The sequence below is a fragment of the Monodelphis domestica genome, chromosome 3 (genome assembly GCF_027887165.1).
Source record: "Monodelphis domestica isolate mMonDom1 chromosome 3, mMonDom1.pri, whole genome shotgun sequence".
Classification (NCBI taxonomy): Eukaryota; Metazoa; Chordata; class Mammalia; order Didelphimorphia; family Didelphidae; genus Monodelphis; species Monodelphis domestica.
The window spans coordinates 478,893,936-478,906,769 of NC_077229.1; the positions used below are offsets into that span (position 1 = coordinate 478,893,936).

Here is a 12,834-nt window from a genome sequence, read left to right on the forward strand (position 1 = left end):
CCTTTCTTCCTTCCTTCCTTCCTTCCTTCCTTCCTTCCTTCCTTCCTTCCTTCCTTCCTTCCTTCCTTCCTTCCTTCCTTCCTTCCTTCCTTCCTTCCTTCCTTCCTTCCTTCCTTCCTTCCTCCCCCTCCCTCCTTTCCTTGCTTTTCATTTTTTTCTATACTTTCTATAATTTCATCAGCTCATCAGTAAGTATAGGGACCCTTGGTTATCTTCTCCATGCAGATAATTCCCAGATCTATATATTAACCTCTAAAGTCTCTCTTGATCTCTATACCTGTGTTGCTAACTGCTAAAAGGACATTTCTGCCTGATATACGATTTGCTTTTCATGTTCAGTATATCTTCCTTTTGTCTAGAAAATCACTTTTGATTATTCCTCTACAATATCTCTTTCACTTTCCCCTTTTCCCATAATCATGAAGCTAGAATTCTAGTTCAGTCTCTTATAACATTTTGACTGTATTATAACAGCATCCTAATTGGTTTCCTTGTTTTCAGTTTCTCTACACGATTGTCAAAATAATCCTAAAGCACAGGTCTGACCATGATATTCCCTTCTTCAAAAATCTGAGTCCCAATTCCTTTAGGAGAAAAGTAAAAATTCCTTAGCTCAGAATTTAAGGTGCTGCAGCCTACTTTTCCAAATTTATTTTACTTAATTTTCCTTCTGGTAATCTATGTTCCAGTCAATTTCTTTTTCCCAAACCAGAATTCTAGACTTCCCTTGCCTTTTCATCAACTGTACCCCAGTCTTAGAATATACTTCTCTCTCCCATTGACTTTTACAGTCTTTAAGGAAGAGAAGCAGCCTTAAGAATGGAGATTTTTGGGGAAATTCACCAATGGGAAAAAGGGCCAAAGGAGAAGGCAACTGAAGCAAGGTGTCCAAAATCCAAATTTGAAGCTTGACTGATCTGGACCCTTACTCAAAATAAGAGGTTCTAGGAGAAACTCACCAGTGGAAAAAGTGCTTTAAGGGCTCCTTTGTCAATACATATGCTATAAAAATTCTTGTCTACTGATTAGCCATTTATTTTGTAAAGGAAAAGGGGTGCTTTCTGGAATTTTTTTATTGGAAACATGGAATTTTAAAACTTATGCAACTTTTATCTGGTCACATTTAAAACATTTCTTTATCTGATTTTTTTTTTTGCTGCACCTTGAAAGCCAGATATGTTGTGACATTTTTCTGTTACTTTCCAGATAATGATGCACACAAACCTACCAGAGGTAAAGATGAAGGCCGATCAGCTCGGAAACTATTTTCAGGAGATGAAGGATTGGGACTGTTGCCCACACTTGTATTCTGAAAATCAGAGATACAAAAATAAAATACTGTTGGAAAAAGTTCTGGAATTGAAGTAAAAAACTCAGCTTTGCTCCCTATTTTGGGCTAGTTACTTAACCTTTGAGACTATCAGTTTTATCTTTTGGAAAATAAAGAGGCTGAATTAAATTTTTTTGTTAAGTTACTTTCAGTTCTAAATTCACAATCATAATAACTCAGAAATGGCATAAAAAAAGACATCAATGAGAGCCCCCCTAACTTGTCAGGATGGATTTTCCTTTGTGCTTTTCTTCCCTCCTCACATTGTTAGTTTTTGAGGAAAGTCATTAGTGACTGAACACAGGATTTCATAGGAACTAAACAAGGAATATGAAAATACATTTTTTAAAGGAGCAGAGAGGGGTTTGGAGTGTTTTAAAACAACAGAAGTCAATACTTACTTCTAGGTGTCTGCAAACTGATTTTATTAACTTGTAGGTTGTGTCTCGGGAAAGTAAGGAAACAAATATGTACTGTGGAATAAACCAACCAGAACTGTCACAATACTGAAGGGTCCATAGTTCAGAAAGGGTCATGTTATATTCTCATTTAAGCTGTGCACACAGACGTTCTCTTTCATTCCATTATTCTCATTCTCCTTCCTTCTTCTTCTTCCTATACTCATCTCATTTTTCTCTCTCTTGCTACTGAATAAGAAGTCATAAATAATGAAGAAACTTTGATCAGTTGATCCCAGCACCTATCCTTTATTTATATGTGCTTAATATAAAAAGAAAAATGATTCTGAATCATAGATGAAAAGTTTAAACACTTGAGAAAAGGTCCAATGACTTTCATAATATCCCCTTTAAAGTTTATTTTCAGAAACATTCAACAATTCTAAAGATTATACTATGAACTAAACTTCCATTGAACTGTTCCCAGGTGTTACAATAAGCTATTTCCTTCCCAAATCATTTATGGCTTTTCTATTGTACTTGTAACTTTTACTGAGAAGGTTGCTTCTAAGTACAATGAATGAAATAAATATAATCAGAAGAACTACAAAAGGTAATTTGAAAGTATTAGATTTTAGGAGAAAAGGGTTACTAGGAATGAAGTGAATTTTAGGAAGTACTATATAAACAAAGAAGATGCAATAAATCATTTTGTTCCCTTTTAGTTTGGAACACTCCTTTTGTCATTGCTTTGTGATTAAGACGTTTAATCTATAGATACTACAGAGGCCAGATATGTATCCCTGAAAGACTTGCAGAGATACTCATATTCCTAACTTATCAGGATATAATTTTCCTTTATGATTCCATTTTTGCTTCCTTAAATTGAAAGTTTTTGAGAAAAGTGATTAGATAATATTTCATAAAAATAACCAAGGGACACAAAATATATATTTTTAAACTCTAAAAGAGAGATTTGGGGCATTTTGAAACAATAGGCATATAAATATATAAAAATTACTAAAATTTAGCAGGTGCAAATAAGCAATTATATTTAGTTTTTCCCTTCCCTTTCAGTCCTTTAAATATTAAGGTAATGATATTATGTTAACAAGTAATCAGTTTTACTTTAGGGCTTCAGGACCTGATTTCAATATTTCTATGTAGAAATTTCACAAGTTTGGGATGATGGTAATAATGATGAAAATCTACCATAATTTTAGAATTCAGGAATCTAGATGATATCCATTAAATCAGGAGGGACTGAAAAGATGAATGAGTAAAAAGCATTTTTAAGTGGGGTACACTTACTTTTTCTGTGACTGTTGAAATAATCAGAGCATTTGGCACCAACAGGGCAGTTTTGGTTTTCTTTATTAGAGATACTGAGAGAGCTGGAATACAGATCTGTAATGGTATCAGCAAATTAATACTAGTTCATATTTCCACAAAAATTGATTAAATTTTCATGTCAACCAGGAGAACATTATACACAGAGACTGATACACTGTGATACAATGACTGATACAATTGGATGTAATGAACTTCTCCATTAGTGGCAATGCAGTGATCCTGAACAACTCTGATGGATCTACGAGAAAAACCACTATCCACATTCAGAGGAAAAACTGTGGGAGTAGAAACACAGAAGAAAAATAACTGCTTGACTACATGTGTTGAGGGGATATGATTGGGGATATAGACTCTAAATGAACATCCCAGTGCAAATATCAACAACATGAAAATAGGATTTAATCAAGGACATGTGTAAAACCCAGTGCATCAGCTATGGGAAGGGGGGAGGGGAGGGATGGAAAGAATTCTTGTAACCAAGGAATAATGTTCTAAAATGACTAAATAAAATTTTATAAAACAAAAAACAAATAAAATCTTCATGTCATACTTGCAAATTAAAAAGAAAATTATACTACTAATAAATCTAAGCCCAATTAAACACACTAACACATTCTATAGCTTTGATGGGGCAAAGTGAACCATAAATGATGACAAATAGGGTGTGGCAGAAAGTGGAGGGTTGGGAGTCATGACACACCAGATCTTCCTAGTCCAGATAGCTAGTCAACTATTCTGTAAACCAGGCAGACAACTTGTTCTCCCAGAGCTTTGTTTATAAAAGAACTAGTTTGCATTAGGATGGTGGTTCCCAATTTTTTCAAGTATGAGGACTTCTTAGTGTCAAAATTACTTACAATTACCCTCTAATCAGTTGTTACATTATTTATTAGGATCTTTTGATTTAAAAAAATGATAAAAAGTTCATTACAGATTCAGTGAAACCTTTAAATGAATTTGCATTTTTTATGAGTTAACTATATATATAGTGCTTTGCCCACCTAACATGCTCTATAAATATTAATTATTATCATTGCTATTAAGGATAATAGCTACATGAATTTTGAAAAATAATAATACATATGTGCAAGATTCAGACCACTTTGTTTATATTATTCAATTTATGACAACTTATAGATTCACATATGAATTCAGACACCACTTACAAAAATCTCTATGGTTCATTTCTACCCTAGAATTCAAAGGACCCCACATAAACTCTAAGCTCCCTTGTCATTTTAATATTTTTATGATTCTCTGGTTCAAGAATTCAAGAAAGAATATTATTTGTTTGGAGTAAATTGGTAGGTGCAAATATACTCTACTTAGGAATTAATTACCTACTCTTTCTATAGTATATTCTTTTTTTTTTTTTAATAAACCCTTACCTTCCGTCTTGGAGTCAATACTGTGTATTGGCTCCAAGGCAGAAGAGTGATAAGGGCTAGGCAATGGGGGTCAAGTGACTTGCCCAGGGTCACACAGACAGGAAGTGGCTGAGGCCAGATTTGAACCTAGGACCTCTCGTCTCTAGGCCTGGTTCTCAATCCACTGAGCTACCCAGCTGCCCCCTATACTATATTCTTATAATAGAATTTGGTCAAAAGAATGATTAAATCAGTCTCTTTTAGCACTAAGGGAAGAGAATAAGCATTTATTAAGTCCCAGCTATGTATCAAGCACTAATATATGCCTGGGTGGAAGTGCTTTACAAATATTCTTTCATTTGGTCCTCCCAAATAGTCCTGTACGGTAGGTGCTATTATCACCCTCCACTCCCTATTTTATAGTTGAAGAAACCGAGGTGAACAGAAGTTAATTTGCCCAGGGTCACTCAACTAGTAGGTATCTGAGATAAAATTTGAATTTAGATCTTCCTGATTCCAGGCCCAGTGCATTATCCACCGTACCACCCAGCAGAGTAAAAACTAGGTAAAACTAAATGAAGTCTAATAGACATTTCCCTCAATAGCCATGCTTGTCAATTTACTTTATAACTATGCTTTATGTATTTTGACTCAGGCTAAATCAGGGCAAAATTAAATCTTTACATATTAGGATAATCAGCTTACAAGATGTTAGAAAAATATTTTCAATATTTGATTTTGTTTCTAAAGGGTCAATTCATATGCAAGTCAAGACACTGGAAACTGAAACATTTTGTCCTCTTTAAGGAAAACTAAATGTTTTCAAAACACCAACACTCTCTGAAGCCCATTTTCTTTATTTGTAAAAAAATATGGACTAGAGGGCCTGTAAGGTCTCTGCCAGCTCTGATTACACTATCTAATTTAGTTTAGATTATAGTCCATATCCACAAATGATTTCTTATGATAGAAAATTTCCAGTATATATAGAGGCAGGAAGGCTATAAAAACAAAATATTAACAATAGCAGGTAGTCAAATATGAAAATATTTATCTATTTCACAAAAGGAATCTAAAACATAGCAAATCAAGAGGTATTAGACTCAATACCTAGAAGAGATCAATTGTGATAAGTTTGAGAGGAAAAAGAGATAAAATAGAAATAAAGAATAAACTCATCAAGATGAGCAATAATCCAAGAGTAGTATTCACATACTTAACCAAACAATACACATCAAGTCACAAGTTGTTAGCATAAAAATTTAAAAAATTTTAATCTTTGAACTAAACATTCTAGGTGTTCTAGAAAAAAGAATCTTTGATCAATTATTTCCTGTGCTGAAGAATGGAATTGGGAAAAAAATAATAAGGTCATGTTGACAGTTTATTGCAAATTTATGTTATCTAATTCCAGCTTCAACAAGGCGATCATTCTATTTCTCTTTAATAATTTTGCTATTGTACTTTTCATGGACTGTTCTAAATCTTCTAGGTTCTTTATTAGCCTACTGTAGTATTCTTCCCTCATACTTCATGCTTCCTTGAAAAGCTGAGGCCAGATGCTGTAAACATTCTCTTATCCTCTTCATCTCCCATCATATAAACATCTTCCCCCCTTTTTTTCTCACTTTTGTCTCAGTTGAAGAATTGGCCCTTTTTACCAAAAATAACCCCTTATATGAATTCTTTATTTTGTTCATTCTTTAATCTTGAGTAGCACTCATTATTTATTAATTCCTTCCTTGCTGCCAGAAACTCACCCTAATCTCCTCCATTTATATGCTGTACACAATATAAAATATTTGGGAATATCTGCTAAAACACACTGAAAATATATAAACACAACTACAAAACACTTTTCACACAAGGAAAGACAGATCTAAACAATTGGAAAAATATTCATTGCTGATGAGTAGGCCGAGTTAATATAATAAAAATTGAAAATTCTATCTATATTTAATCAGTGTCATACCAATCAAACATTCAAAGAATTACTTCATAAAGCTGTAAAAACAGTAACAAAATTTGTCTGGAAGAACAAAAGGTAAAAAATATCAAAGGAATCAATAAAAAAGTGAAGGAAAGTGAAGAATGAGATTTCAAATAATAATACAAGATGGTAATTATTAAAATAATCAGGTGATGGTTAAATAGAGCAATAGATCAGTGGAACAGATTAGGTACACAATAACCATTGAAATCTAGTGTTTGGTAAACCCAAAGATCCTAGTTTTAGAAACTAAGAACTTACTTTTTATCAAGAACTAGAGGGGAAACTGGGAAGCAATCTGGCATTGTGTACTAAGATAAACTAAATATAGAGATTCATAATTCAAGCATATAATATGTAAATTAGTGGGTTATGGAAAAATTTATCTGTCGAATCTATGGGTAAGGGAAGAGTTTATGACTAAACAAGACATTGAAAGTTTCATGGGAGGTAAAATGAATAATTTTGATTACATGAAATTAAAAAAAATTATACAAACAAACCCAATACAATCAATATTAGAAGGAAGGCAGGAAAATGAGAAAAAAAATTAAAACAGGTTTCTCTGATAAAGGCTTCATTTCTCAGATATATAGAGAAATGATTCAAATTTATAAAAACAAGAGCCAGTCCCCAATTGACAAATGTTCAAAGAACAGAAGAGGCAGTATTAGGAGAAGAACTTAGAGGTATCAATCGTCACATAAAAATGCTCTAAGTCACTATTTATTAGAGAAAAAATTATGCAACTTAAAACAACTCTGAAGTACCACCTTACACGTATCAAATTAACTAACAGGATTAAAAAGGAAAATGACAAATGCTAGAGGGGATGTGGAAATATTGGGACACTAATGCACTATTGAGAGAATTATGAATTGATCCAAACATTCTGACAATTTTGGACTATGATAAAACTGTATATATCCTTTAACCCACCAAATACAACTACTGGGTCAGTAGGTCAAAGAAAAAGAAACTAGATGTAAAGAATATTTTTTAAAAGTTCTTTTTATGGTAGCAAAGAATTGGAAACTGAGAGAATGATAATCAATTAGGGTATGATTGAACAAATTCTAATATATGATTGTGATGCTGTAAGAAATGATGAAGGATATAATTTCAGAAAAACCTGGGAAGACATATGAATTGATGCAAATTGAAGTAAACAGAACCATAGAAACACTGTACATTCTAATAATAATATGGATAATGATAATCAACTGTGAAAAACTCAATTGCTCTGATTAATATGATGATCCAAGATAATAGTGAAAGACTTATGGTGAAAAATGGTATCCACATTCAGAGAGAACTGATGGAGCTCTGAATGCAGATTCAAGCACTTTTTTCACTTGAAATTTTTTTTCTTTTTTTTCTTTTTTACAATATGGCTAATATGAAAATGTTTTTCATGACTTCATATGTATCACAAGTGTCAAATTGCTTGCCTTCTGATGGGAAAGGGAGAGGCAGGAAGGAGGGGAAAATTTAGAAGTCAAGATTTTTTAAAAATTAAAAAAAATCTTCATCTCAATCTTTTGATATAGATTTAGTAACTTGATCTCAGCATCCCCACTAGCTAACATCCTATATCTCACTTCCCTTTTGTGGTTAAACTTTTTTTTTTTAAATTCTATTTAATTAGTCAATTTAGAACATTTTTTCTTGGTTACAAGAATCATATTCTTTCCCTCCCCTCCCCCCACTCCTTCCCATAGCCAACACACAATTCCATTGGGTTTTACATGTGTCCTTGATTAAAACCTATTTCTATGTTGTTGATGTTTGCACTAGGGTGATCATTTAGAGTCTACATCCCCAAACATATCCCCATCGACCCATGTGATCAAGCAGCTATTTTTCTTCTGTGTTTCTACTCCCACAGTTTTTCCTCTGAATGTGGATAGTGGTTTTTCTTGTAGATCCCTCCAAGTTGTTCATGATCACTGCATTGCCACTAATGGAGAAGTCCATTACATTCGATTGTACCACAGTGTATGAGTCTCTGTGTACAATGTTCTCCTGGTTCTGCTCCTCTCACTCTGCATCAATTCCTATAGGTTGTTCCAGTTCCCATGGAATTCCTCCACTTTATTATTCCTTTGAACACAATAGTATTCTATCACCAACATATACCACAATTTGTTCAGCCATTCCCCAATTGAAGGTCATCCCCCCATTTTCCAATTTTTTGTTACATGGTTAAACTTCTTTAAAAAATATTGTCACTTTCTTTTATTTTTCCCAAATCCCTTAAAATATGTCTTTTGACCAGTCATTCAAATGAATCTAACTCTCTCCAAAATTACCAATGATCTTTAGTGGTATTCCCATAAAGTTTGTCATGTTGTTTCATTGTTGTCATTCACCTTAATAAAATTGATTGTTTCTATGATTTGTTCTTTGACCCATTTATTCTTTAGAATGAGTTTGAGTTTCTAATTAATTCTTAATCTCTCTTTTCATGAACCTTAATTGAATGTCATTTTTATTGCATTATGATCTGAAAAAAATGCATTCATTATTTCTACTCTTCTACATTTGATTGTGAAATTTTATTTTAAACCCTTACCTACCATCTTAGAATCAATACTATGTATTGGTTCCAAGGCAGAAGAATATGTAAGGGCTAGGGTTAAGTGACTTACCCAGGGTCACATAGCTGGGAAGTGTCTAAGGCCAGATTTGAATCTAGGACCTCCTATCTCTAGGCCTGCCTCTCAGTCCACTGAGATATCCAGCTGCCCACTGATTGTGACATTTTTATGCCCTTCCCCTTCCAGTCTTCTTGCATTTTATTCTTCTTCATCCACTCAAAGATCTATTTACACTGGCCCATTTGCTGTTCTCCACACATGACATTGCATATTTGAATGCTATGCCTTTGAAATGACTCTTGCCCATGCCTATAATATTTTTCCTCCTAACCGCCACTTATTTTCCCGTGCTTATTTCAAGATAGTTTAAATGCTTTCTTCTTCAGGAGAGCTTTCCCAGTCCAGCTTCTATTTCCTTTCTCTCTGAGTATACCAGAGGTTGTCACTAGCCCAGTATTACACAGCTATTAAGTGGTCCAAACTACTCCTTAGTGTTGGTACTGCTGCCACTTGCTTTTTGGAAGAGGTTGCTGGTAGTAGGCCCCACTCTCTACCACAATCTCTCATTTTAGTCTTGGTTTCCTTGTGCATGCTGTCAGATTCTTCACTGTCCTTTTATTGAGAACCTGTTGAGCCCAGTGCAAGGTGGTCCTATTTCCCTGCATAGTGACCTATTAGGAATGGCTCTGTTCAGTGCTTTTGTTCTGACAAAGATTATTTTTCTACACTTGCTCTGGCTTCCCTAATACAGCCAGTCTCTTTGAACTCTTAGGTTTTAGACCCATTTATTAGGGCTTATGCTAGCTCCTAGGTGTTTAATTTTTTCTATTCTCCACCAGATTCTGACCATCCTCTGCATCTCTGGTTTGGATAGGGGAAGTGGGGACATACTTTTATTTCTCTTCTGTTTTCCCATCATTTCTTTATCTGGGGTCCTTCTGAAATATTTGCTAAGTTATGTGTGGGAAAGCTGGACTCCTATACCTAAATCAACTTTTAAAGATAAATCCAGTAATTTGAAGGAACATCTGAACTGGGGGCCCTGAAATGCCCATAAAAGAGATCCTAGATCACCGTAAACTGTTGCTGTATAGACCAGTGATGAATGGGGAAGAGCCTATCTAGATTGCTACCACTAGAAAAGTAAGGCTCTCTGGTAGCTTCTTATTTAAAATAATTATTCTTAGGCAGTTTTCAGATGAAGTAATCAAAACTATTAATAATCACATGAAAAGGTGTTCTAAATCCCCCCTAATTAAAGAAATGTAAATAAAAACAACTCAGAGGTACCACCTCACACCTAGCAGATTGGCCAATATTGCACCAAAGGAAAGTGATAAATGTTGGAGGGGATGTGGCAAAATTGGGACACTAATACACTGTTGGTGTTGTGATTTGGTCCAACCATTCTGTAGGGCAATTTGGAATTATGCCCAAGGGGCTTTAAAAGAATGCCTGCCCTTTGATCCAGCCATACCATTGCTAGGCATGTACCCCGATAAGGAAAAATACTTGTACAAAAAATATTTATAGCCTTGCTCTTTGTGGTGGCAAAAAATTAGAAAATGAGGGAATGCCGATTTATTGGGGAATGGCTGAACAAGTTGTAGTATACAGTGATGGAATACCATTGTGCTTGAAAGGAATGAAGAACTAGAGGAATTCCATGTGAACTGGAAAGACTTCTAGGAACTGATGCAGAGAGAAAGGAGCAGAACCAGGAGAACATTGTACACAGAGACTGATATACTGTGGCACAATCGAATGTAATAGATTTTTCTAATAGCAGCAATGCAATGACCCAGGACAATGAAGAGGAATTCATGAGAAAGTATCCACATTCAGAGAAAGAACTGTGGGAGTAGAAATGCAGAAGAAAAATATATGACCAGCCATGTGGTTCAACAGGGTTATGATTAGGGTTTTGACATTAAAAGATCACTCTATTGCAAATATGAATAAGATGGAAAAAGGTTTTGAATAATAATACATGTATAATCCAATGGAATTGCTTGTCAGCTTGGGAAGGGGGAAAAGAAGAGGGGGGAAATCATGACTCATGTAACCATGGAAAAATATTCTAAATAAAAAAAATTATTATTATTGGTCACTAGTTTCTTATATCAATTGTTTCAGTTATTTCTGTATTTTGACATATAGACTCTTTTAGCACCTAATAAATTTTAGTACCCTAGTTCAATCTTCAATGAACATATAATAAGTACTTAACTATGTGCCAGTCACTGTGCAAATGAAGACAAAAACATAGTACCTGTCCCCAAGGAGTCCACATTTTTTTTTTAAACCCTTACCTTCCGTCTTGGAGTCAATACTGTGTATTGGCTCCAAGGCAGAAGAGTGGTAAGGGTAGGCAATGGGGGTCAAGTGACTTGTCCAGGGTCACACAGCTAGGAAGTGGCTGAGGCCGGATTTGAACCTAGGACCTCCTGTCTATAGGCCTGGCTCTCAATCCACTGAGCTACCCAGCTGCCCCCAGGAGTCCACATTTTAATGGGGAAAACAATGTGTAAATAACTATGCATAGCCATGGTTTTATACAGGGTAAATGGAATTTAATTTCAAAGGGAAGTTTCTAATTTTCTTCTCTTGCTGAAAGAAGGATTTGTTCTGAGACTTGAAGGAAGCCTGAGAAGCTCAACGGTGAAAGAGAGGAAGAGGAACCTTCTAGCCATCTAAGGTAGATGTTGTAAAGACATGCAGTCAAAATGATGGAATGTCACGGGTGAGGACAGAGTACCTGCATTGTAGAATGCACAAAGGTAAGTAAAGTATAGAAAGAATGGAAAGGTGAAAAAGATCAGGTTGTAAATGACCTTCAAATAACAATGAAAAGATTTTGTATCTGATGGAATTAGCAGGGTGTTAAATTGGTGTTTATTTAGCAGGAGTGACATGGTCATATCTGAGATTTAGGAAAATCATTGTGGCAGCTAAGTGGAGGATGTATTGGAATGGGGAGACACTTGAAGCAAGCTGACTAATCAGAAGGCTATTGTGATAATTTAGGTATGAGGGCCTATATTAAGCTGTATAATGAGAAAGAAAGGGATTTATCTGAGAGATTGTGAGGGTAGAAATGATAAGACATGGAAACAAATTTAAAATGTGGAATGCAAGTAAGGAGCTGAGCATGACACTGATGTGATGAACACAGGTGACTAGGAGAATAGGGTACCCTAGATGATAATAGGAAAGTTGGGAAGATTGAAAGATTGGGGAGAAAGATAATGATTTCTGTTTTGGAGAAGTTGGCTATAGGATATACAGTTTAAGTTGTCTAAAAGGCATATTGAGACAAAATGAGACTGTAGAAAGATTACAGCTGGATATATAGATATGGGAATCATTTGCATAGAGATTATAATTGAATCAATAGGAGATCACAGAAAAGAGAAGGGAGTCCAAGATAGGGTCTGGGGTAATACCTATAGTTAGTGGGAGTGATCCGGAAGAAGATCACCAAAAGAGACAGAGAAGGATCACTCATATGGACAGGTGGTAAACTTGGAAAGAATATTGACATCAAAACCAAGGGAAGAGATGTTTATTTACAAAACTCTAGCCCTCCTTTCCCTGTTACAGCAATAATCTCAGAAGAAAGAGGGACATAATTATGAGTTAAAATGCAACAGGAATCTAATACTGGCATAAGGAACACATGGAAATTAAGTATAAGAAGATAAAAATTAATGGAGTTATCTTTATAAGTCTTTCAGATGCTCAGTTTATCAGTGATAGTATTTAAATTAAAAATTAATAAAATAAAATAAAAAAT

The 12,834-nt window shown here is 34.7% G+C and overlaps 1 protein-coding gene across 8 annotated transcripts in view; it reads right to left on the reverse strand.

Annotated features, from left to right (window-relative positions):
* The window catches only part of GRAMD2B (GRAM domain containing 2B), an 83,711-nt gene that overhangs the window by 11,389 nt on the left and 59,488 nt on the right, over nucleotides 1-12,834 (reverse strand). For all 8 annotated transcript variants that reach the window (XR_008917903.1, XM_056824696.1, XM_056824695.1 and 5 more), the window contains exons 6-8: nucleotides 3,040-3,135; nucleotides 1,732-1,803; nucleotides 1,229-1,309 (exon numbers count right to left, since the gene is read on the reverse strand). Coding sequence is in view for 7 of the 8 variants with exons in the window: in XM_056824696.1 (XP_056680674.1) it covers nucleotides 1,229-1,309; nucleotides 1,732-1,803; nucleotides 3,040-3,135 (249 nt within the window). In the remaining variant the exon portion in view is untranslated. The remainder of the gene's footprint in view (nucleotides 1-1,228; nucleotides 1,310-1,731; nucleotides 1,804-3,039; nucleotides 3,136-12,834) is intronic.